Genomic DNA, 21,276 nt, shown 5'->3' on the forward strand with positions numbered 1-21,276 from the left:
AACATAGAATAAAATCTAAACACAGCATATAGAAAGGAAAATAATCCCATGTGTACATTTATAGAAATGGCAACATTACCAGTACTGTCTTTATAAAGGTTGAAAAAATGATAACAAAAATGTTGACACATGGAATAATTCCAAGAAATGCTTTTATATTTGTGTGAAATTTGCAGATCTCTTAAATCATGAGTAAATATCTAAAACTACACAGACCTATACATTTTATTTCACCATTAAGTAGCTGAAGTCTGGTAAAAATCTAACAAGTGCACAACCATATTTTTTATCAGCTATATATTCTTGGCATATTCTAAAGTCTGGTAAAAAAAACTAACAAGTGCACAACCGTATTTTTTGTCAGCTATATTTTCTTGGCATATCCTTGAGTTTTGGAAAATCGGTGTTTTATCAAATTCTACTTTGTATAAAATGCTTTGATCCAAACATGCAGAACTACCTTACCTTGCACAACATTGTTATATCATTCTTCCCTTGTGACAAAAACCTGTTTCAGAGATTCAGGATTTGATATAAAAAATATTTAAATAATTCCTTTAACCTTCAATAATATGAACTTGTGGAGACACAAATCCATGTATTTCCTATATATTTAGAATTATGTACATCAAAAATATTATGTAATGTTAATCCGTGTACCAAAACCATATTCTGCATTATTAAAAAGTGTCCACTGTTGTAACTTCTTTCAAGTTGTTTTCAATTCAGGCTAAAAGCTCATGAACAGATTTTTATACAAAATTTTGTAGCTAACCGTAATCATTTGATATATATCAAAAGTTCTCTTGTAAATTGTTCATTCTGTTATGCAGTTTTAGACTTTTGATACTCTGATTTACTGAAACTTGTTGTTAAAGTAGAAAAACCTGTGAAGACCAAACACATTTCTACGAAGGGAGAGAACTCTACCATAAATTTATTCAATATAAAGCAACAACCTCTGCAGAATAAACACATTAGTCTGGACAAAATTATTGAAAGTAAATTCATAATGCTAATTGTGTTCTATTTATAGCCCACAAAGCAAAAAGCGTAAGCACATGGACTCACCCAATCCGGGTATGATGTTTAGTAGAAATGGACTCATCCCAAATATCAAACAGGAACCTAATGGTAAGTCATTAGGTGAGCATGATTCATATTACACCGGGCTATCCCGACCAAATGATTGGTACACCGAAATGCAGCGTGATGTTTCAGTCTGGCTATGCGGCATGTCTTGCAGGTGTACTGAATTGATATGCTCAACTAGCCCAACTGAAACTAGTACAGATTGGGTGAAATTGGTGTACACATTCAGCCCACCTATTGTTCCCTACAAATCCTAATTCAGATATTTGGTCCTATCATAGATCACTGTAAAAACTGATCAATGTTTAGCACAGGGCTATGAACCAAAGTTTGGATGCTTTTTACACTGAGATTACAGTAATGCCTACTATGCAATTTGAGAACGGCTGTGTTGTAAAGAAGGAAGTTTGTCAAGTCCTGCCTGTTATCTTGAGGAAAATCTTAGTATAGTGTATGACCATTACTTTCTTACACAGTGATGTACTGTGTTAGTCACACTTTAAAACTTGGATGTAAAATACATACAGAAAGATTGTAAAATATCGCATAATTATGTTATATTGTTGAGTACATCTGGAGGCATTCTAAAATAAATTACTAAACAAGTAGACTTACAAAGTTTTAATGCAACATTTATCATTCCTGATTTTTTTCTAACATTTTAGTAAACTTGTTTATTTTCGCAGCATACTCAAACTCGAGTTACCTGCCCGATTGTGATGATGACGGTTATAGTAACTATGACCCAGATTCCAGTAACGGGTATGACAATGGTGTTTATCAAGTGATCAAATGGCAGAAATACGATGACAATAGATGGGCAACACTAACTGATGCAAATTTGAAAGACTTGTAAGTGAATTACAAACTCTGCAGTGATTTCCTCCCTGAGTGGTGTATTAACCTTTACCCTGCTAAATTTCTAAAATGAACTGGTCCATCATTCAATTTGGGCAGTACCACTTATTATTCAAAGGGATTTTCATTGAAAATTTACTGACTGAATAACGAACAGTGCAGGCTGATCTTGGTCTGCACTGGTCGCAAAGGCAGAAACACTTGCCGCCAGCAGGCTAAGGTTTGATCACTTCTGTTACAAATATCATGCAATGATGATAATCACTTGGCTTTGTTCTAAATTTAAAAAGAAAGAAAAGCAAATTTGGTTTAGAATAGTTCATGAAACAACACTTACATGTATCACTACTATGTGGTTAAAAATTACTTTTGAATTTTAGTACTGGTACATTAAATTATTCAGTTTATCATTAGTCTAGCTCGGGGAAATGAAAAATTGGGAAGTTAAAAACACTTGTCAGCATTTTGTTTATGTTCAATACAATACTGAATTTTTCTGTCTATACTAATCTGTTTCAGTGTTTTATATGTAAAACAAAAACAGTGAAATTAAAGTTTAAATATTTTTCTTCCTTTTCCTATGCAATTTAGATAATATTATGTAAATGCAGGTAAGAGAACACTAATTTCCTTGTTCAGCTGATTACTTCCTGTGTGGCCAATTTAGTTATTACAACATGACAGAGAGATTTTATTTCATCTTTTCTACCTTGTTTTTGTTGTTTGTGATTAAAGAAAAATATTTTAGGTAGGGTAAACTTAAATTGAAGTATTTATTTACTTCCTTTGGGCTATGGTGTCCCAAATGATGCATTTCTGTTTTGCAGTTTTAAATTAACAGATCACAAAAGGTCATAGATCACCTTAGATACTGAGGTAGACAATGAAAATAATGTTTGACTTTGCAATAATTATTTTGCATAATAGATGAAGTGGGGTGGGTGGTATTCAGAGGTTTCCTAGGTAACAGGGCTCATGTAGTATTCTTTTGGCTGCACATGCTTACATTATGTCATATCCTGGTATAAGGTATGTGCATAGTTGAAACATTATTACATAACTTCATGTATTTATTTAATTACAGTTCAAGTACATAATTGAGCCGTGTCATGAGAAAACCAACATAGTGGGTTTGCGACCAGCATGGATCCAGACCAGCCTGCGCATCTGCGCAGTCTGGTCAGGCTCCATGCTGTTCGCTTTTAAAGCCTATTGGAATTGGAGAAACTGTTAGCGAACAGCATGGAGCCTGACCAGACTGCGCGGATACGCAGGCTGGTCTGGATCCATGCTGGTCGCACACCCACTATGTTGGTTTTCTCATGGCACGGCTCATATTAAGAATCAATGACATTAGAACAGTAGTTCAGTTCACAAGTTCTGCCAACATTAGTAAATGGCCCTTCCCTATTACATATTTTTTTAAATAGATATTTTGACATATATTACAAAAAGAAAACCATAAGTGGTACTGAAATTAAAAAGAAAATGTATAATGATACAGATAGCTATTCAAATGTTGGATATGACACTGATCAATTCTAGAAATGCTAATAGATCTGTTCCTAAAGAAGCTAAGCCAAGGGCAGGGGTTTTCCATCATTATTCAGTTAGGATAAATTGAGATTTTAATATTAATTTTAGATTAAATTCAAGGATTTGATAACAGTAACAATTTACTGCTTTGCTCACTCAAAATGATGAGAATTCATAATAGATTTATGTACTGTCAAAGTAATTAGTAAATTGCAATATCAAATCTGAATAATAGTAAGTTGTCATTTAAAGGATGAACAATTCTGGTGTCCTGAGATATAGTCCCGTATATATAATACACTGAAAGAAGTAATGAATGTTTGACATTTTTGATGGGGTAACCACAAACACATTTCTGATTATCTCTAAAGATTTTTATTCAGATTACCAATCTGTTTCCAAACTTTGCATGTACTGGTAGTACTGAGATGAGTGCATTTTACTGGAAAATACCTCTTGGAAGCATTTATTATGACATGACAGCTATTTCTAGTGAACATTGTAGCTGTTTTAGAGAATGAAAATTTCCAACTCTTGGTCAGTTTATACAAAATATGCGAAATATACGAGAGAGAAGATAAAACAGTCCATACAAGTCATTATTAAACTTTGGCTATGAATACATTACTTGTATAATAATTTAGTTACAGCTTTGAAACCTTTGGCATTCATAAACTTCAAACAAACCCATATCTTTCATACCCAATGAAAACTACAAAACAGTGATCCATTTCATAATTGATATTATTAGACATATTTTACTGTATTTTAGCTGTATTTCTAAATGCATACAAATGTATTTCAGACCTGCACCACAGTTCAGAGTAGATGCAGACAAAGGCTTTAATTTTTCTGTGTCCGATGACTCGTTTGTCTGTCAGAAAAAGAATCATTTCCAAATTACATGTCACATTGGCATCACAGGTGACCCGAAATATGTGCGCACACATGAGGGCGTGAAGAAAATAGACCATTACTGCCTGCACTTTAATGGAATAAAGGTGATGTATTTACACAGTTTTAATTCTGTAAGGTCATTTCTAATCTTTCAGGTTGGTCCCTTGGATTATGCATTTTGCTTACCCATATAATAAAGACAGATTATTTTTCCAATACAATTTCTGTTGTTTAAAGGTAATTACCAAAACCAGCTGCCTTGTTGAATTCTGCACTTGTAAATTGCTAATCAATAACTTGTGTGCCTTGATCTTAGACATTTCCATGGTTATGGTCCATCTCTGATTGATAAAAAAATATTAGTCAATGACCTAATCATCATGAGACATCCAGTTACTATGGTATGGATTTTCAGGAACAATAAAACAGCTGACTGTTTTTAGATTTTTTTTTCTAATTTGTGGCTGTCTCCTTATTTATGTATACAGTATAAATGATGCAATACTTACTAATTAGTTGCAGAAGGTTTGTAGTTCTACCCAGGTGCCCATCCCTGACCCTGCCTCTGCCTGAAATAGTACTCAAAGGGGCACCTGGGGTCATCGTCCACCAGGAAAAACTGGAATGTGGCTGTGTGATGTAATTATGTCTGTGCTTTTAACAACAAAAAATAGCATTTTTTTTTTATTTCACAGTTGGAGTCCCCGAGTCAAACTATCAAAATAGAGCAGTCCCAGTCAGATAGAAGCAAAAAACCTTTTAAACCAGTCAGGTAAATTCATTCTTCCATGTTGACATGTTATGAAAACAGTTTCATTTCTATGATATTTAAACAGTACACCTTTAGTCTATTTCTATTTTTATTCTAATTAAAAGCACTGAGAACAACATGATGATGATGATTATGGTGATGCTGATGCTGATAGTCATAAAACATACATATATGATAATATTTGCCTTACACCTGTGTCAGAATTAGTGAAAACATATAATTTTCAGTTTTTATAAACAAATTAATTGAGAAGTAAGGTCTATTATTAAGTTTTTGCTCAATAAAAATAGCATGTATGACTTAAAAAAAGAAATTGTGTATGCAGAAATTGATTTAAGTATTGTTTTTTCTAAAGCTCTTAACTATTTATGGACAATTGAATGTTACAGAGTAGATGTGTTACCAGACAACGTGTCAAAATTGACAGTTGGACGCCTACACTTTAGTGAAACAACTTCAAATAATATGAGAAAGAAAGGGCGACCGAATCCAGACCAGCGATATTTCCAGTTGGTTGTAGCCCTGCATGCACATTCAGGGGACAATAGTTACTTGGTAGCTGGAAGTGTGTCTGCAAAAATAATAGTGAGGGTATGTATTGGAGTACTTGTATTTTTGCGTAGAAACTTCCTTTCCTATGTCCTTATGCCTGTATTACCCCTTGTACATAACCACCATTTCCTGATCCCTGTTTTACCCTTAATTCAATACCATCCCATGCATGTGCTGCTCTTCCTGTCTTTCCCAATACATTTACTGTATTCATGGTTGTTGGCTGTTGTTATTTGACTACTTGTCCCATTTCCTGATCCCCATATGAGATCTAATCCTGCCCTTTAGTCTTTGCGGCCACTTCCTGATCCCCATATGAGGTCTAATCCTGCCCTTTAGCCTTTGTTGCCACTTCCTGATCCCCATATGAGGTCTAATCCTGCCCTTTAGGCTTTTCTGCCACTTCCTGATCCCCCATATAAGGTCTAATCCTGCCCTTCAGTCTTTGCTGCCACTTCCTGATCCCCATATGTGGTCTGATCCTACCCTTTAGTATTTGGTGCCACTTCCTGATCCCCATATGTGGTCTGATCCTGCCCTTTAGTATTTGGTGCCGCTTCCTGATCCCCATATGTGGTCTAATGCTGCCCTTTAGTCTTTGCTGCCGCTCCCTGTGTGGTCTAATGCTGCCCTTTAGTCTTTTCTGATGCTCCCTGATCCCCATATGAGGTCTAATCCTGCCCTTAAGTCTTTGCTGCTGCTTCCTGATCCCCATATGAGGTCTAATGCTGCCCTTCAGTCTTTGCTGCTGCTTCCTGATCCCCATATGAGGTCTTATGCTGCCCTTCAGTCTTTGCTGCTGCTTCCTGATCCCCATATGAGGTCTAATGCTGCCCTTCAGTCTTTGCTGCCGCTTCCTGATCCCCATATGAGGTCCAATGCTGCCCTTCAGTCTTTGCTTCCGCTTCCTGATCCCTATATGAGGTCTAATGCTGCCCTTCAGTCTTTGCTGCCGCTTCCTGATCCCCATATGAGGTCTAATCCTGTCCTTTAGTCTTTGCTGTCGCTTCCTGATCACAGTATAAGGTCTGCTTCCTGATCCCCATATGAGGTCTAATGCTGCCCTTTAGCCTTTGCTGTCTCCTCCTGATCACAATATAAGGTCTGTTTCCAGATCCCCATATGAGGTCTAATCCTGTCATTTAGTCTTTGCTGTCACTTCCTGATCACAATAAAAGGTCTGCTTCCTTATCCCCATATGAGGTCCAATGCTGCCCTTTAGCCTTTGATGCCACTTCCTGATCCCCATATGAGGTCTAATGCTGCCCTTCAGTCTTTGCTGCTGCTTCCTGATCCCCATATGAGGTCTAATCCTGTCCTTTAGTCTTTGCTGCCAGTTCCTGATCTCCATATGAGGTCTAATGCTGCCCTTCAGTCTTTGCTGCCGCTTCCTGATCCCCATATGAGGTCTAATCCTGTCCTTTAGTCTTTGCTGCCGCTTCCTGATCCCTTTATGAGGTCTAATCCTGCCCTTCAGTCCTTGCTGCCACTTCTTGATCCCCATATGAGGTCTAATCCTGTCCTTTAGTCTTTGCTGCCCCTCCCTGATCCCCATATGAGGTCTAATCTTGCCCTTTAGTCTTTGCTGCCACTTCCTGATCCCCATATGAGGTCTAATCCTGTCCTTTAGTCTTTGCTGCCGCTTCCTGATCCCCATATGAGGTCTAATCCTGCCCTTTAGTCTTTGCTGCTACTTCCTGATCCCCATATGAGGTCTAATCCTGCCCTTCAGTCCTTGCTGCCGCTTCCTGATCCCCATATGAGGTCTAATCCTGCCCTTTAGTCTATGCTGCCACTTCCTATCTTTAACATAAATTAATGCACAGAAATTTTCATAAGAAACTTTTTATTTAACTTGTGATACAGGGAATGCGATGATTATAGAAGTTGAATAATGTTGCTATGTTTAAGGACTTATACGTAGTGTTTGGAACTGGTCAAAATCTCCCTAATGATTAAGTTTTACATCAGTATTCTCACTTACATCATTAATGATAAGAATAAGATATCCAAGTTGTAGACAAAATCTGTTGCTAAAGCCGAAATCTGTTCCTATGGCTGAAATGGCCGACTTTTGTGACTTTGTATGATAAGCTAACCCTATAGTTTGCTTGTGCTGAGCATACTGTCTGTGACTGATTGATATCTTGCATTTCTGTTTGATTAAGTCATATCTTGATAATACTTAATGCTGCTTAATGAATGGCTATGCAACACTTGATGTAGAAAATATTTTTAGATATTTCGGATTGGCAGATTTTTAAAGAATGAAGGTTGTCATTTCTGTTAAGCGAATATTAATCTCTGCACGACTACTTATAAGTCAGAAAAGGGTGATAGAGCCCTATTTATAAGGTTGTGTTCTCAATATCATTTCAGGCATCAAACCCAGGTCAGTTTGACAGTGATATGGAGGCTACTCACTGGACCAAGGGCTCAACCCCAGACTCTGTTTATCATATAGGGCGTGTAGGGGTGAACACGGACCATCCAGATGAAGCTTTAACTGTGCATGGCAATATTAAATTATCTGGACAAATTCTACACACTTCAGATGTTAGGGCAAAACAAGATTTTGAAGAGGTAAGTCTAAGCAATTATCTACAATTGTACATAAAATATTGTCATTAATATGCCAGAGCTTAAAGATATTTAGTAAATCAAGAGTTTTAATGGTGTGAGACATAGTTTATTGAAAAATAGACTTTGACGTCTTAAAATCTGACAGTGGTAGTGCACATACTTGAATAGAATTATTGGTAGGTAAATTATAACATTCTTGAAACCTGTGACAATAAAGTCAGTGAATTTTTGAGAAGACGAAAGGTTGTAATATTTTTTCATGGCATATTTGGTTGATTTTTTATAAGGTTGATTCCAAAGAACAGCTTAAAAAAGTCTCGGGTATTAGGATCTACAATTACCAATACAGCGAGGATTATGCAGATCACGTTGGTATGCCAGAGGATAAGCGGAATGATACGGGTGTTATCGCACAAGAGATACAGGAAGTACTGCCAGATGCAGTTATAGACACTGGGGATGTTCAATTTGAAAATGGCAATGAGATTAAAAATCTACTGGTTGTAAATAAGGTAAATTGTCAAGATCATTTAAAATCATTGATTGAGAAGAAGGGTTGGGGAGGCATCAAGACAACTTGATAGTGTATTTGTACTTCATCATACTTTTAGGTGATTGTTTCAAATTCTAATAAGAGTGAATTACCTTTGCAGTATGTTACAAAAAGAAGAGTTGTGGTTTAGGGGAGTGGTGGTCTAATGGTTAAGGTGCCAGCCACTCAACATGGAGGTCTTGGGTTCTAGCTTCACTGGGCCATTACCACACCTCATATGATACCTGTACTGATTTTCCCCAGGAAGCAGACTATGAGGAGAGTGGTTCAAATAAGCTTGAAGCTTTCATCTTAATGGAGCTAAAGTAAATCAGTATAAACTAAAGCTAACCGGTGTTTTGAATTGTGGCCTTGTGTTGTAATATTTTCTAGTACTTTGGAATCATGTAAGACTTTCTCTTAAGTTGGTGCTATTGGGTGTAAGGGGTGTTTCACATTTCATTACCTTTATTAAACAGACTGCTTGTTATCATTTTATGCTTCCAAAGGAACTTCTTATATATTTTATCATTTATTCAGCAAGATTCAGATATGAACTACACATCATTCTAGAGATATTAGAGTGTTTCGAAATATTCTAAATAATGTCAGTTTTATGGCAAAAATATATTATCCCCATTGAGATAATGGCTGAATTTGCAATGAAAAATACCTCACCAAAATCATATTTTGACGATAAATTCAAAACAAGTTCTTTAAAATGAAGTATACGAGTGGTATTTAAAGAGAAATCAGGGAAAACATTATGGTGAAGTGCATCAGGCAGTATATATTAGTAATTGTATTTTGTGTGAAACTGAGAATAATTTCAGAGACTATATTTCATTTATTAATACTTTAGCAACCACATCTCATAGTCCGTTTTAAACCTTAGGTTTAGTAGGCAGTAAAATATCAATAAAATCAATGTTCTTTTGCTTCTCTAAACATTGGAAATCCGAGATAACAACGAAATAAGACTAAAACAGTTAACGAAAAAAGAATGAAAGGAAAAAGATCATCTAGGTTGTAGACAGACTATATGTTATTTTATATATTACTGAATGCGATAGTTCATATAAAATTAAGTATTTCGAATGTCTTACTTTCATATAAAGGTATATATCACATTTCATGCTTATTAAATATCATTTTCATATATTAATATGTATATGCATTGTGTATTATCTATTCAAACAGGATCGTATATTTATGGAGAATGTTGGTGCTGTGAAAGAATTGTGTAAACTAACAGATAATCTTGAAGTTCGAATTGATGAACTCGAGAAAATGAACACCAAATTGTCAAAGTTGAAGAGATTTGACAGTCTTAAATCTACAGTCAGCTCAAAGTCCAGTTGTAGTAACAGTACTGTGAATAGGTAGGCCAAAAACAGTCTCTTCCATTTGAAAATAGTTATTTTGTCAAAAAGAGTACAAACATTTTTCAGAATGAAATAATAGAACTAAAGGAAATTACTGTCTGAATTATTTCATGTCATTTTCCCTTAAACCAGAGTTGACTTTAGAGACATTCAACCTATGCCCCTTACCTCAGTAAGTAGAGCACAGAACTACGGGTCACAGGGTTTTGAGTTTGATCCCCAGGCAAGTTGTATATTCTCCATGGCAATTTAATTAAAGACATTGTATCTGAAGTTGTTTGTCCTCCACCTGTGATTCATGTGGAGAAGTTGGCAATTACTTGTGTAAAACAGTAAGTACTGGTACCAAATCCAGAACACTCTAAATACTTGCCATTACATGACTTAATACTGATGAAAGAAAGCACTAAAACCCAAAAAGGCACTAGACCTTATGTTTGATAGGGCAATTATAAAAGAAGTGTATCTTTTAATTTGCATGATTACATTATTCATAATGTAGACATATATCCATTTATAATCTCCTTATAAGTTGTATATTCTGACAGAGACAATTTCCCTTTTGTTATGGGTATGACCTTATGATCTCTTAGCATTTTGTCTGCAGATTTTTTAACCAGACTTTTTATAGAGAGATGGGCTTATTGAGAGTCACCTTGGACATTAAATTTGCATATTTCTGTTTAATATTCAGTAGCCTGTATTCATATAATCTTTGAATTGAACAAACTGATAATTATTTTGTTTGTTAAAAGGTGTGTATGTTTCAGTGTCAAAGGGGGAGGATGGACAAATTATATAAAGCTCACATTTTAATGTTGTTTCACAATAGGGCTCATCAGTAAGATATGCATTTAGGTTACAATGAATGATTAGTGTGTTTTGAAAATAATCGAATCCATAAAAAATCTGTCCTGTTAATTTTCAGTTCAGTGCCACCAAAGAAGCCACACAAAACTCATCGGCCAAAGATAACACCACCTCCACAACCAGCTCCTGCTCAAACTTCCACCTGGTGTAGCAATCGTTTCATACAAATCACCATTATCATTCTCATTTGCATTATGGCTTTCTGGTAGGTATATAAGTTAAAACTTGGTAATAACTAGAACTGATGAAATTTTAAGGATATTAAGGTTAGTTTAAAAGTTTGGATGAAAATATGGAAAGCAAATATGCTGTTTTATGTAGCATGTCAGAGGAAATAAGAGGAGAAACTGTATCCATTTGAAACTTGTGTGAAACAGCTTCTTAAGTGGAAATGTAGAGTGATTTAAGTAGAATAATGTTACACCATACAAAAAAAGACTGTTTGCTTCTCAATACAAAGCTAATATTATTTTAATTTACATATTATTTACACTTACTGAATGTATGATATACAACTGATGTTGCAAAAGTGATCTTTAGCATATATATCAATATATGGAGAAATACTGATGGCGAGTGAGCAGAAATTAAAGATGCACCGGTATCTTATATTTTGTTCAAGTATCTAAGTATCATTGTTATCCATTTTAGCATAATTCTGATAACAATAATCATATTGTTCACTTTCAGTCTCATTGCAATAACAATATTATATATACTGGAACGGCAGAAGGATAACTCCGGTGATACCTTTCATACAACAAATCATATATATCCAGACAGGTAAGTAATATACTTTTTATTAGCAGTTTTAGTAATGGTTATCTTGATGTCTTCAGTTTTGGTAACATTACCTTATCAAATGTCAGTATTTTTGATAACCGTAAAGGAAGAACAGTATAATGAGCTTATAAAAGTAGAGTTTGGAGACCAGTCTCATAACATCCAGTCATGGAGACCAGTCTCATAATGACCAGTCTTGGAGACCAGTCTCATTACATCCAGTCTTGGAGACCAGTCTCATAATGTCCAGTCTTGGAGACCAGTCTCATAACATCCAGTCTTGGAGACCAGTCTCATAACGTCCAGTCATGGAGACCAGTCTCATAACGTCCAGTCTTGGAGACCAGGTTCATAACGACCAGTCTCATAATGTCCAGTCTTGGAGACCAGTCTCATATCGTCCAGTCATGGAGACCAGTCTCATAACGTCCAGTCTTGGAGACCAGTCTCATAACGTCCAGTCATGGAGACCAGTCTCATAACGTCCAGTCATGGAGACCAGTCTCATAGCGTCCAGTCTTGGAGACCAGTCTCATAGCGTCCTGTCTTGGAGACCAGTCTCATAACGTCCAGTCATGGAGACCAGTCTCATAGCGTCCAGTCATGGAGACCAGTCTCATAGCGTCCAGTCATGGAGACCAGTCTCATAGCGTCCAGTCATGGAGACCAGTCTCATAGCGTCCAGTCATGGAGACCAGTCTCATAGCGTCCAGTCATGGAGACCAGTCTCATAGCGTCCAGTCATGGAGACCAGTCTCATAGCGTCCAGTCATGGAGACCAGTCTCATAGCGTCCAGTCATGGAGACCAGTCTCATAGCGTCCAGTCATGGAGACCAGTCTCATAGCGTCCGGTCTTGGAGACCAGTCTCATAACGTCCAGTCATGGAGACCAGTCTCATAACGTCCAGTCATGGAGACCAGTCTCATAGCGTCCGGTCTTGGAGACCAGTCTCATCACGTCCAATCATGGAGACCAGTCTCATAGCGTCCAGTCATGGAGACCAGTCTCATAACTTCCAGTCATGGAGACCAGTCTCATCACGTCCAGTCATGGAGACCAGTCTCATAACGTCCAGTCATGGAGACCAGTCTCATAGCGTCCAGTCTTGGAGACCAGTTTCATAATGTCCTGTCTTGGAGACCAGCCTCATAACGTCCAGTCTTGGAGCCCAGCCTCATAACGTCCAGTCTTTGAGACCAGTCTCATAACGTCCAGTCAGTTATAGTTCTGTGATCAGTATAGACCAATCAGATGCTGGAAATATCAGACTGGTAGGGGTCTCTGATTCATGTGTCAGTCAGTAGTTGACAATAATTTAGTACTGGTGCAAAATCCAGGAATACTGGTATGAATCCAGGAACACTGGTATGTTTTTAATATACTACTGCACCAGTTACATAACTGAAATACTGTTGAACTATGGAGTTAAACCCAAATTCAACAAATCATATCAATTCTTAAATGTCATTCTCTTTGTTCTTTTTATTTAAGAAAAAGGCCATTGTCTCATACTGTATCAAGCAGGTACCACCCATTTTATGAAGCATCCTCTTGGTTCACTACAAATCTGCTTTTAAAAAACTAAGCCCCATACCCTTCAGTAATGCATAATTGAAATAAAAAGTGGAAAAACTAAATCCAATATTAAGAGTTTGCCCATCCCTTTAACACACTATGATGCACTGCTCTGACTTGTAGCACCATTTCCACACTGCTCATACTTATAGTATACACTTTCACACTGCTCTGACTTGTAGCACACACATCCACCTGCTCTGACTTGTAGCACACACATCCACCTGCTCTGACTTGTAGCACACACATCCCCCTGCTTTGACTTGTAGCACACACATTAACACTTGTCTGATTGAAGAATGGACATATCCGTACTGCTCTGACTTGTAGCACACACATTCACACTGCTCTGACTTGTAACACACACATTCACATTTGTCTGACTTGTAGAACGGACACATCTGTACTGCTCTGACTTGTAGCACACACATCCATACTGCTTTGACTTGTAGCACACACATTCATACTTGTCCGACTTGTAGCACACACATCCACACTGCTCTGACTTGTAGCACACACATTCATACTTGTCCGACTTGTAGAATGGACATCCGTACTGCTCTGACTTGTAGCACACACATCCACCTTGCTCTGACTTGTAGCATACACATTCACACTTGTCTGACTTTAGAATGGACACATCCGTACTGCTCTGACTTCTAGCACACACATCCACACTGCTCTGACTTGTAGCACACACATTCACACTTGTCTGACTTGTAGCACACATATACACACTGCTCTGACTTGTAGCACACATGTTCACACTTGTCTCACTTGTAACACACACATTCACACTGCTCTGACTTGTAACACACACATTCACACTTGTCTGACTTGTAGCACACACATTCACACTGCTCTGACTTGTAGCACACACATTCACACTGCTCTGACTTGTAGCACACACATTCACATTTGTCTGACTTGAAGCATACACATTCACACTGATCTGACTTGTAGCACACACATTCACACTTGTCTGAATTGTAGCACACACATTCACACTTGTCTGACTTGAAGTACACACATTCACACTGCTCTGACTTGTAGCACACACATTCACACTTGTCTGACTTGTAGCACACACATTCACACTGCTCTGACTTGAAGCACACACATTCACACTGCTCTGACTTGTAGCACACACATTCACATTTGTCTGACTTGAAGCACACACATTCACACTGCTCTGACTTGAAGCACACACATTCACACTTGTCTGACTTGTAGCACACACATTCACACTTGTCTGACTTGTAGCACACACATTCACACTTGTCGGACTTGTAGCACACACATTCACACTTGTCGGACTTGTAGCACACACATTCACACTGCTCGGACTTGTAGCACACACATTCACACTTGTCTAACTTGTAGCACACACATTCACACTGCTCTGATTTGTAGCACACACATTCACATTTGTCTGACTTGTAGAATGGACACATCCATACTGCTCTGACTTGTAGCATACACATTTACCCTTGTCTGACTTGTAGAATGGACACAGCCATACTGCTCTGACCTGTAGCACACACATCCACACTGCTCTGACTTGTAGCACACACATTCACACTTGTCTGACTTGTAGAGTGGACACATCTGTACTGCTCTGACTTGTAGCACACAAATCCATACTGCTCTAACTTGTTGCACAATCACTTACACACTTGTCTGACTTGTAGCACACATAAAACTTGTTGCACAATCACATCCACACTTATCTGATTTGTAGCACAGAAATCCACACTGTATTCCTGCACATTTATTTGTAAATTTGGCTAAAATTGAAGCAAGAACACTCAGATGGCACTCAGCGAATATTCCTTTAGGATTCGCTTGAAATGATACTGCTTTTTTAAGATGAAATATATGTTTTAAGTGACAAAGTCATGTGCTAAAGGAATTCTCTTAAAACCAATCTGGTTTGTTTTAAGTAACTAAATATCAAGGGGTTATGGATAGCAATACAGTGTAAATCAGCTTACCATATAGTGATAGCCTAATGCACCAAAAAAAAATCAGTTCGTAAAGAAATAAGATTGATCTTTTGTTTGTTTTCAGTGGGACAAATAGTACAGGGCATAAAGGGAGTTCACCCCAGCATGTACGTCCTACTAACCCCACCAGTACGAGGTTCAATCCTCCGGAGGACAATACAACACCAGGTATGGTCGTTTCTTTTAGTTGAGTTAACTTTTACCATGATTCATTTATTAGTCTAAGTCAGAAATTTAGATTTAGCCATTAAAAGGACATGCCTCCAAAAATCACAGTATCAAGAAATTCAAAACAGCAATGTCAATAAAATATTAAAAATTATAAATCTGTATTATTTTAACTGATCATTTTATTAGCTCATCTGATTTTTTGAAAAAAAATGATGAGTTATTGTCATCACTTGAGCGGTTGTCGGCGTCGGCGTCGGCGTCTGCGTCGGCGTTGCCTGGTTAAGTTTTATGTTTAGGTCAGCTTTTCTCCTAAACTATCAAAGCTATTGCTTTGAAACTTGGAATACTTGTTCACCATCATAAGCTGACCCTGTATAGCAAGAAACATAACTCCATCTTGCTTTTTGCAAGATTTATGGCCCCTTTTGTACTTAGAAAATATCAGATTTCTTGGTTAAGTTTTATGTTTAGGTCAACTTTTCTCTTAAACTATCAAAGCTATTGCTTTGAAACTTGGAATACTTGTTCACCATCATAAGCAGACCCTGTACATCAAGAAACATAACTCCATCTTGCTTTTTGCAAGAATTATTGCCCCTTTTGGACTTAGAAAATCAGTTTTCTTGGTTAAGTTTTATGTTTAGGTCAGCTTTTATCCTAAACTATCAAAGCTATTGCTTTAAAACTTGCAACACTTGTTCACCATCATAAGCTGACCTGTACAGCAAGAAACATAACTCCATCCTGCTTTTTGCAAGATTTATGGCCCTTTTGGACTTAGAAAATATCAGATTTTTGGTTAAGTTTTATGTTTAGGTCAACTTTTTCTCTTAAACTATCAAAGCTATTGCTTTGAAACTTGCAACACTTGTTCACCATCATAAGCTGACCCTGTATAGCAAGCAACATAACTCCATCCTGCTTTTTGCAATAATTATTGCCCCTTTTGGACTTAGAAAATCATTTTCTTTGTTGAGTATTATGTTTAAGTTGACTTTTCTCATAAACTATCAAAGCTATTGCTTTAAAACTTGCAACAGTTTTTCACCATCATAAGTGGACACTGTACATCAAGAAACATAACTCTATCCTGCTTTTTGCAAGAATGATGGCCCATTTTATACTTAGAAAATCGTGGGTAGGACAATATTTCTATTACACAAAAAAAAAATCAGATGAGCGTCAGCACCCGCAAGGCGGTGCTCTTGTTATAGTATACACTTATTGAATGATTTGCCTGTCAGTAGTGAACACTGTTGGCCCTTGGTCCAAATAAGTGTATACTTTAAGCTTGCCTGTCAGTAGTCAGAACTGTTTGATTTGCAGACCTAAATTGATTGCGACAATATGCAGGCAAATTTAGAACATATCTTGAATCATTTTAATTTTATTGACAAAAATATAACTGTGTCCTTGTAAGTTTTTGGCCCATTATAGAACCTTTTGCCAGCTTGGAGTTTTTCACAATGATGGCAATGATTAATGGTCTTGTGTTTAAAGTTACAGAAAAAGTGAATCAAAAAGCAGAATATACAAGTTATTTTTAATGTTGTTTCTGCAGAATATTAAATTTTGAAGATTCTGCTGAAATTGTACATAATTATGTTGAAGTTTAACTTCAGTTTGATACAGTATATTCACAATAAATGAAGTTAGTGAAATACTGCAAGAAACCCACGTCAAACCAGTTGTACAGATAATACATGTAGGAATGCACATATTATATACATGTAGATGTTTTTAGTTTTCATGTTACTAACTACTATACATATTTGTATTAGTATCAGGACCAGCGGATATTCTTCAAGCCCCGTGTGGGCCGCCAGACTGTGAAGAACAGTGCTGTGGACCCCAGAGTGACCAGGGTGTTGACACAAGTGGATATTCCCAGTTCCTGGAAGACATAGGACAGAGGATTCTACAGTCAACAAACGCCCCATACACCATCATCAACAATAACAGTGGACAAGGGCAGGGAGATGCTCCCGTTAGTGTTTTACTTTAGGACCCTCATATACTGTCTGTAGATAGGGAATTTTCACGAAATCTTTAATATTGATGATTTGAGAAAGCGCAGTGTTGTACACATTGTTAAGGTTTTGCAATTCATAGGTGGTTACACTTTCGAAGATAATGCTGCTAAATAATCCCAACTGATCTGAATTTGCTAGTTCCTCTTTTCACTATTGTTAGGGATTATAAAACCATTGCAAAGTTTATCCACCATACAGCATATATTTTTCTTTTATCATTTTGTAAGATTAAAAGCAACATAATCTTTAGAAAACAAACTTAGATAAAGCTGACTGAGTACAAGTCAGGTTTTTGTGAAGAATCTGTAGTTGGTTCAGACCTGGAGCCTTTTGATAATAAACACCATTAGTCTTGCCAAAACTGTTGTCTGTCTGCAAATGCAAAACTATGCTCAAAATTTGAAATGTCTCATGTACTAATCGTATTCATTTTTGGTAGATTGTAAGTAAAATGAGTATATGTATCAGACATAACTGTGGTGGGTGTAGCACACTGCAAATTTACAAGGAAAAATATTGAAAACTGATAATATTTCTTAATAAGTTAATTGTTCCGATAATGCAAAATGCATAATTGATAACAAATATTGTTGAGTGTAGCATCCCTATATATTTTTTACAGACAACATCAGCATCAGACAAAATTCAGGTTGTAATCAACCAAAATGGTCAGTTCATGGGAACTGGGATGGGTAAAAATGACCAGTCAAACAGTATACCAGGAGGTCCTTATTACAGGCGTCGCCGGAGAAATACACAGCCAGGTATGAAAAAAGGGGCCGGTACAGTAAAACTGAATTTGCTTGAAACTTTGCAGTTTAAATACCTACCGAGATAGTTTGGTAGCAAAAAAACATGTTTGTTATGTCTCCTATAAAATTTATGGTGGTAGACATATTGTTTTTGGTCCAGTTGTTGTCTGTCTCTCTTTCACAAAGTAATGTCCACTCTGTACCTTTTAAACCCTTGAAAATATGCTTTTTATGGCCTGTGGTCCATGTATAATGGATTCATAGAATAATTAATATACTGCATGTTTCAAAAATTTTCTTCAAACTAAGACCATATTTCTCCATATTTTTCAGGGAAGGCAAACAGTTGAAAGACTAAGTACATATAATTAATTTTTTTAAACTTTTTTTTTCAACAGATCCAAATGCAGCCTTCCTGGCCCAGATATCGATTCCGGAGTTGAATTTTACATTGACTGAACAATACAAAGATGTGGAGTTCTCCATGCAAAACAACTTTACCTACAACATTTTATACAGCAAATATTTTGATATGAGGATGTACACATTGAAGTTTGGGTAGGTATTTTACTTTGGTTGAAGGAGCCTCCATGGTCAAGCAGATAAAATAGCTGACTATCACTTCCCCTCATCTCTGTAGGATAAAGTCTGGCTTTGGTTCTCGTTTGGAAGTCATTCTGCCGATTTAGAGATGGCTGGTGGTTCTACCCAGGTGCTTCTTTGTGAATGAAATGGTAACTGGAGGGTCACCTTTGGTCTTCCTCCACCATTAAAATTCACCTATGAACTGAACTGTGCTAGTGTGGCTTAAAACCCAAAAATGCTTTGATCCTGGCCTCTAGGGTAGGAGTCATATGCGTGCGTCCTACACCACTGGTGTTAAAATCAATACTAAAAGGAATGGAAATATCAATCTACAGACTTAAATTTGAACTGGTTCTTCAGCTGTAACCTTAGCAAACTGCAAAATTCTAACCTGTGCAAAATATGGGACTATTCTGAAGTTACTTGAAACATTAAAAAAAAAAACATGGCCATCAGTATTTCGTTTTCTAGTCTTTAGCATTTTTCAGAGAGTGTTTCATATGTTTCTATTTTGTCATATTACACAAAGTTTGTAACTCGTGTATTTCAGTATCTGTTGTATAATAAGTTCTCTTTCTTACAGGGTGGCAGATAATCTGAATATTCACATGTGTCACCACGGTGTTACTAGACTTTGTGATACAAACCTAGATACAGAGGTAGATTTGCCTGATGTTGCTGTGGAGGTAGGCGAAATTAATGTAGATAAATATGTGTGACTACTCTGTAAATGTGAGAGAAATTGTTATGATACATTTTGTGACATCTCAACTGATGTTAGTTAAATAAGTATGAATAAATACACCCTGATTCTCAGTAGACATTAATTAGATAAGTATGAATACATAAGTATTCTTCACTTCTCAGTAGACTGATGTTCATGAAGTAAGTCTGAATCTACATGACTGCCCTGTAGATTTGAGTGAAATAAGTACATGTATGAATGAATATGCAACTTCTCTGTAGATTTGAGTAAAGTCATTCGTGTAATTTTGGCATAGTAAAGTCATGTATGTTATCTCGGCATAGTAAAGTCCTTCATGTTACCTCAGCATGGTAAAGTTAGTTATGTTATCTCGGCATAGTAAAGTCATTAATGTTATCTCGGTATAGTAAAGTCATTTATGTTATCTCAGCATAGTAAAGTCATTCATGTTACCTCAACATAGTAAAGTCATTCATGTCACCTCGGCATAGTAAAGTCATTTATGTTATCTCGGCATAGAAAGTCATTTATGTTATCTCGGCATAATAAAGTCATTCATGTCGCCTCGGCATAGTGAAGTCATTTATGTTACCTCGGCATAGTAAAGTCATTTATGTTACCTCGGCATAGTAAAGTCATTCATGTTATCTCGGCATAGAAAGTCATTTATGTTATCTCGGCATAGATGGTTATTTATGTTATCTCGGCACAGTAAAGTCATCCATGTCACCTCGGCATAGTAAAGTCATTTATGTTACCTCGGCATAGAAAGTCATTTATGTTACCTCGGCATAGAAAGTCATTTATGTTATCTCGGCATAGTAAAGTCATTTATGTTACCTCGGCATAGTAAAGTCATTCATGTCATCTCGGCATAGTAAAGTCATTCATTTCATCTCGGCATAGTAAAGTCATTCATGTTACCTCGGCATAGTAAAGTCATTCATGTTATCTCGGCATGGTAAAGTCATTTATGTTATTTCAGCATGATAAAGGCATTCATTTTACCTCTGCATGGTAAATGTTTCATATTATCTCATTTTGGTTAAATGCACACATTTACTTTGTTGGGTGTTAAAATGAAGTCTTATGGTATAAACTTACTGACAATTGTAAGCTTTTTTAGCAATCTTTGTAAAGTACTAATATGATAACTCAGATGAGTAATACTTTTTAGATGCTTTTGAAATGATGAAAAAAATGGTTATCCTAAATAGGTACCGTAATTACATGTATCTGATAGTGGTTTTCAGTTGTAATATTACTGCATTTCTCATTGCAAGATTTGACTATGTCAGGCTGTGACTGGAGATGTATAACTCTTCACAAGTAGCTTTAACTCAGTATTTGAATATGTCTTTGCCAATTGCATACAATGTGAACAACTTATACTTTCTGTTTTCAGTGGAAGATTCCAATTGGTCGATACCACTCTAGTTTCCTAAGGTTTAGAGTAACAACACAGGTAATTTTTTTTTTAATTTGTAATATCAAAATATATCTTAGTGTCTGCTATACAAAGTTAAAATTTGATTTTCTAGTAATATATCAGTCATATTAATAGACCTTTTTTGGTCCAACTCTAC

At 36.6% G+C, this 21,276-nt stretch overlaps 1 protein-coding gene across 11 annotated transcripts in view; it reads left to right on the plus strand.

The window, feature by feature from the left end:
- Positions 1-21,276, plus strand: part of LOC123537521 (myelin regulatory factor-like) — a 99,340-nt gene that overhangs the window by 73,420 nt on the left and 4,644 nt on the right. For 7 of the 11 annotated variants that reach the window (XR_008368121.1, XM_045321264.2, XM_045321272.2 and 4 more), the window contains 17 exons: positions 1,037-1,146; positions 1,779-1,944; positions 4,292-4,487; positions 5,079-5,155; positions 5,545-5,746; positions 8,063-8,290; positions 8,578-8,802; positions 10,023-10,204; positions 11,136-11,282; positions 11,768-11,860; positions 13,354-13,386; positions 15,508-15,611; positions 17,396-17,601; positions 18,270-18,411; positions 18,798-18,957; positions 19,568-19,670; positions 21,096-21,155. Coding sequence is in view for 10 of the 11 variants with exons in the window: in XM_045321264.2 (XP_045177199.2) it covers positions 1,037-1,146; positions 1,779-1,944; positions 4,292-4,487; positions 5,079-5,155; positions 5,545-5,746; positions 8,063-8,290; positions 8,578-8,802; positions 10,023-10,204; positions 11,136-11,282; positions 11,768-11,860; positions 13,354-13,386; positions 15,508-15,611; positions 17,396-17,601; positions 18,270-18,411; positions 18,798-18,957; positions 19,568-19,670; positions 21,096-21,155 (2,434 nt within the window). In the remaining variant the exon portion in view is untranslated. The remainder of the gene's footprint in view (positions 1-1,036; positions 1,147-1,778; positions 1,945-4,291; positions 4,488-5,078; positions 5,156-5,544; positions 5,747-8,062; positions 8,291-8,577; positions 8,803-10,022; positions 10,205-11,135; positions 11,283-11,767; positions 11,861-13,353; positions 13,387-15,507; positions 15,612-17,395; positions 17,602-18,269; positions 18,412-18,797; positions 18,958-19,567; positions 19,671-21,095; positions 21,156-21,276) is intronic. The other 4 variants (XM_045321266.2, XM_045321273.2, XM_045321267.2 and 1 more) reach the window with 3 other exon arrangements.

Source organism: Mercenaria mercenaria, chromosome 17 (genome assembly GCF_021730395.1).
Source record: "Mercenaria mercenaria strain notata chromosome 17, MADL_Memer_1, whole genome shotgun sequence".
NCBI lineage: Eukaryota > Metazoa > Mollusca > Bivalvia > Venerida > Veneridae > Mercenaria > Mercenaria mercenaria.